Below are 4,705 nucleotides of genomic sequence, written 5' to 3'. Positions count from 1 at the left end.
CATGTGCGCAATTGGAAGCTAATAATATCTTATACTGGCGGAGTTTGGTGTATTGTATGCATGCACCCATTGTTCACACACTTAGCACACAATCGGATCCATCCAGGCCGTCCAAATTGTGGGACCCGCCGTAGATGTAGTATGGCCCAACGAATCAGCTCTAAGAAGTTAACTTGTAGCTGAGGTCTGGAGGAAGGAGGAAAATAAAGGAAGAGAAGGGGAAGAAAAAGGAGAAGCAATGGATGTTGGGCATTATACCACACCTACCTGTCGTACACGTGGCATATTCGGAATCCATTCCCATCTGGGAAGCCGACTGGGTGGTGAACCCAACACCACCAGGCGCTGTGGGGCCCACCGTGATGTATATCCATGCCGTCGGTCCATTTTGCCAGCTCATTTTATGCATGAGCATTAAGCGGATTAAAATCTCAAGTGGACCACGCCATAGGAAATAGTGATGATTCAACGCCTACCGTTAAAAACTTCTTGGTGTATGTGACCTTATCAACGGGTTGGATGGCAAATAATCGTTACGGTACCATAAGAAGATTTCAACGGTGGGTTTCATTATCCCTACTATTTCCTGTGGTGTGGTCCACTTGAGCTTCAGATGTACTTTATTTTTGGCTTCATGCCTTAAAATGAGCTGGCGAAATGGACGGATGGCGTGGATATAAAAAAAATACATCACAGTGGGCCCCACAGCTCTCAACACCACCTAGGTGGGTGATGTTGGGGTCACCACCACCCAATCCGCTTCCATCCAAAAGGTCGAAATGGTAGGACATCCCAATAAAATTAAAATGAAATGGATGAGGGGACTAGTGGACCATTTACTATTATTATTCATCTCCACCGTCCATCAGTTTCATTGGCGGAATAATGAGAAGTGGGTCCCATTATTTGGATGGTCTGAATGAAATGAGAAGTGGTCAGGAATGATGATGATGATGAGGTGGGGCAGGAGGGGATGGATGCATGGGGGAGGGCATGGGGACATGAACATAAAAGGAGCATGGGAAGCAAATCTTTAGGGAATCAAATAAAAATGGCTGGCTTTGCAACCCCACAACTGCTCAAGATATGGTAAGAGCACATGATTTCACGCCAAGGCCTAAAGGACCAGCAATGACGTCACAGGATCTCCTTCACGGATTTTGGTGGGCCCCACCTTGCTTTTTGTCCAAAACACCGGGGGTAGATTTGTAATAAAAACCACCCAGCTTGCCTTCTCTCTCTTAAAACTTCACCCACCTTGGTGTGTGAAGGTTAACAAATTACAACAGTTGAAAGGAATAAAACCCACCAACAAAATTTAAAAAAGCAAGGAAAAAAAAAAAAAAGGTCCCTTGCTTCCTCTCCAATTCAAAAATCACATTGGAAAATTCGGTAGATTCGGATGAAATCCGGTCGGATCTTGCTTTCTACGATTTGGGTCTTTGGTGGGTGTATTTCAACATCCATTGTTTCTTCTCCTTCTTGCTAGAAATCACAGCCTCTCTCTCTCTCTCTCTCTCTCTCTCTGTGTTTTCTCTTCGTCTTGGAGAAATGGGTTTAGCTGCAGAAGCCCAATTCCATGTTCTAGCTGTTGATGACAGCCTCATAGACAGAAAGCTGATTGAGAGGCTCCTCAAAACCTCATCCTATCAAGGTATGTTTCTGATAAAGAGAGAGAGAGAGAGAAGAAGGAAAAAAAGAAGAAGAAGAGAATTCTCTGTTTCAAAACATAGGACTCTTCTTTATTTGTTTGGTTTTGAGTTTTTCAATACTCTGTATTGTAACTAAAAATCAGAGTAGTGAACAAAGTCCTCTGCTTTTTTGGTTTTTGATTTTGATTTTGATTTTGATTTTTTTTTTCTCCCTTCAAAGTATGATTTGAGTTTCTCAATTTCCTTTCTGGGTTTTCTGTGTTTCAGTTACTACAGTGGATTCTGGAAGCAAGGCTCTGGAATTCTTGGGTTTGCAGGAAGAACCGACAAACCCGCCTTCGGTTTCTTCAAACCACCATCAGGTGATTGTTCTTTCCAAGTGGAAAAAATCCTCTCTGGGTGGTGATTTTTTCTCAAAAATGATCCGTTCTAAATTTTGATTTGATGGGAATTCTATTGGGAAATTCAGGAAATAGAGGTGAATCTGATAATTACAGACTACTGCATGCCTGGAATGACTGGCTATGATCTGCTCAAGAAAATCAAGGTACCTGTTTATCTTTTTAGTTTCTCTTCTTCTTCTTTTTTCCCATATTATCCTTGAATGAACCTTATGCTCATATTATTATTTTAAAATTTAAATCAGGAATCATCATCTTTGAAAGACATACCTGTTGTGATCATGTCTTCTGAGAATGTGCCTTCCCGAATTAACAGGTAAGAAACAGAGTTATTTATTTATTTATTTATTTGATACTTGTCTTTTCTCCATTTCCTTACAAAATAGATTCATAGAAAAGAAAGAAAGAAAGAAAACCGCCTGTTTGATCTAAATAGTAAACAGCCAAAATTGGAATTTGAATTTAAACTCTTTAAGTGCTTTGATTTGTTTTTATTGCCATCCATTGGAGAAATACATTTTGCAATTTGATACAAATGCTTTGATTTCAATTGGTTATACACACCAATAGAAGAATTGCTTCTTGTAATTTGGTTCTCGAGGGGGTGATCGGGAAATGGAATCCTTTTCCAGGGTCATTTCTTGGGTTTGGGACCTGGTCCCTCCAAGCGGCCATCATGGTTCACTGATCCAGACCATTGTCCTGATTGTTTCCCACTGTAGATTTGTAATGCTCCCAAAAGTGTCCCAGGTTGGAAGATCTTAACCCTTGGATCATATCTGCAATGGCAATGATTGGATGGACAGGATCTTCCTATCTGGAGGATTTTTCAGGGATCCTTCATCCAAGGTGGGGCCTATCAAATAAACAATCAGTAGGCATCAGGAAAATATTCTTCTCAGGTCCTGATGAATCAGCTAACTATAATTTCTCTTGATGCAAGGAGAAGGAAAAAGGATTTCAATGATGAAATTCTTCACTCTTCTTTGACATCAAAGCAAGAAGAATATAGGATGCATTGATTGGATCACACACGCGTTCTAATGCTGGAAACATGTGGGATATGGTCCACTAATTAGGTGGGAGGAACCCATATGAGAATCTATATTTGTGGTCCTTCAACTATTTCTGCTTGGGCATTTTTATGGTGGCCCAAAACTGATGACTGGCCAGTCTGTATCCTACATGTTTGCCTGCGAATAACCTTTTCAATGTCAACCTAGAAGAATTGCAATAAACTAATTTATGTGTGCAAACAAGGGAATAGAATCCAAAGAAAAAATGATATTGGATTCTAATGTGAAATGCTTTCATGTGTATGTATGGAACAGATGCTTGGAAGAAGGGGCGGAGGAATTTTTTCTCAAACCAGTACAATTATCAGACATGAAAAGGCTTCAATCTCATCTATTAAAGGGAAAATCCAGGGACCAAGAACAACAACAACAACAGCCACCACAACCACAACCACAACCACAACCACATCAACAACAATCACAACCACAACCAAACAACAGCAGTAGCAACAACAACAACAAAAGAAAGGCTATGGATGAAGGCCTTTCAACTGAGAGCAGGAGACCAAGATACAGTGGCTTGACAGTGGTCTGATATATTATTACTAGTATTCTTATTTTCTTAAGAAAGGAAAGCCCTGTGAGATTTCATTTTCCACCATTTTTTTTTTCCTCCGAGGATTGCCATTTGCCGCCATGCATCTGCATGTGCCAGAAGCAAGCGCTCCCACACTCGTCCTAAATCTTGGCTGTTCATCACCCAACTCTGCAGTAAACATTCTGTAGTGAAAATGATACCATTAGCTGGGCCTCGCTCGAGAGAAAAGAAATGGATAAGCGATGATGTGCCGCATTGGATCTACATGGGTTGTTCATGAGAAAAGAAATGGATAAGTGATGACGTGCCGCATTCGATCATCAGGGGTTGTTCATGAGAAAAGAAATGGATAAGTGATGATGTGGTGCATTCGATCTACATGTGTAACAACCAACGTGATGAATGGCTTGGATGATCTCAGACATGTCGATGCAAGTAACCTTCCTTTGGGTTTTTTTTTTTGTTCCTCATGCACGGAGGGAAGGGGCTCAAGAAAATGAAAGATTTGAGAGAGGAAGAGCATGTGTAACATCTGTGAACACATGTAGCCATTCAAATTTTGTTTTTGTTTATAAGATAGGCATTTTATAAATGTAATTATAGAGAGAAGTTGTTGAAATTTATTGGTTAAATCAGGATTTTAGTTTTTATTTTATTTTATTTTGTAGGGAATTCTAAGGTCGAATTAATGAACTTTGCATCTTCAAATGGTAATTGCTAGCTCTTTTGATCTAACCATTGTTCTTCTGGCCATGGAGTTTTTCAACTGATCATCTTTTTGCATCAAGAAAGGAGGCCATGATTGGGGGATTTCAGAGCATGATTATGCTCTTTGGAAGTCCTTTTTCCATTTATTCTTGAGAGAGAGGGGAAGATTTGTAGCAGCTAGAGGGAGATGCATGCCTGCATGGATCTGCTGCGGTCAGAATTTAGGTGGAACCCGCCGCGATGTTTGTGAGAAATCCATCCTGTTCATCCATTTTTCCCGCTTATGTTAGGAAGTGAGCCCAAAATTGAGGCAGGTCCAAAACTCAATCT

At 40.5% G+C, this 4,705-nt stretch overlaps 1 protein-coding gene across 2 annotated transcripts; it reads left to right on the top strand.

Annotated features, from left to right (window-relative positions):
- The first annotated feature begins 1,254 nt into the window (after window positions 1-1,254).
- On the top strand, window positions 1,255-4,381 carry LOC131250736 (two-component response regulator ORR9). 2 transcript variants are annotated; one of them, XM_058251013.1, is made up of 5 exons: window positions 1,255-1,445; window positions 1,920-2,014; window positions 2,122-2,199; window positions 2,299-2,369; window positions 3,385-4,381. In XM_058251013.1, exons 1-5 carry the CDS (start codon window positions 1,403-1,405, stop codon window positions 3,662-3,664), a joined length of 567 nt encoding a protein of 188 aa, XP_058106996.1. In that variant the 5' UTR covers window positions 1,255-1,402; the 3' UTR covers window positions 3,665-4,381. The 2 variants fall into 2 exon arrangements, with proteins under 2 accessions (XP_058106996.1, XP_058106995.1); XM_058251012.1 differs by having other exon boundaries at window positions 1,272-1,654.
- The last annotated feature ends 324 nt before the right edge of the window (window positions 4,382-4,705 follow it).

Source organism: Magnolia sinica, chromosome 7 (assembly GCF_029962835.1).
Source record: "Magnolia sinica isolate HGM2019 chromosome 7, MsV1, whole genome shotgun sequence".
NCBI classification, from domain to species: domain Eukaryota; kingdom Viridiplantae; phylum Streptophyta; class Magnoliopsida; order Magnoliales; family Magnoliaceae; genus Magnolia; species Magnolia sinica.
Note: the sequence above shows the minus strand (reverse complement) of the source record. Positions and strands in the feature narration are given on the sequence as shown.

Excerpts from the sequence above, each read along its gene's own strand:
- LOC131250736 (XM_058251012.1), top strand. The coding sequence starts at position 1,552 with ATGGGTTTAGCTGCAGAAGCCCAATTCCATGTTCTAGCTGTTGATGAC. Across the intron at positions 2,200-2,298 it reads ATCTGCTCAAGAAAATCAAG|GAATCATCATCTTTGAAAGA; the intron begins GTACCTGTTTAT and ends AATTTAAATCAG. Across the intron at positions 2,370-3,384 it reads GTGCCTTCCCGAATTAACAG|ATGCTTGGAAGAAGGGGCGG; the intron begins GTAAGAAACAGA and ends TGTATGGAACAG.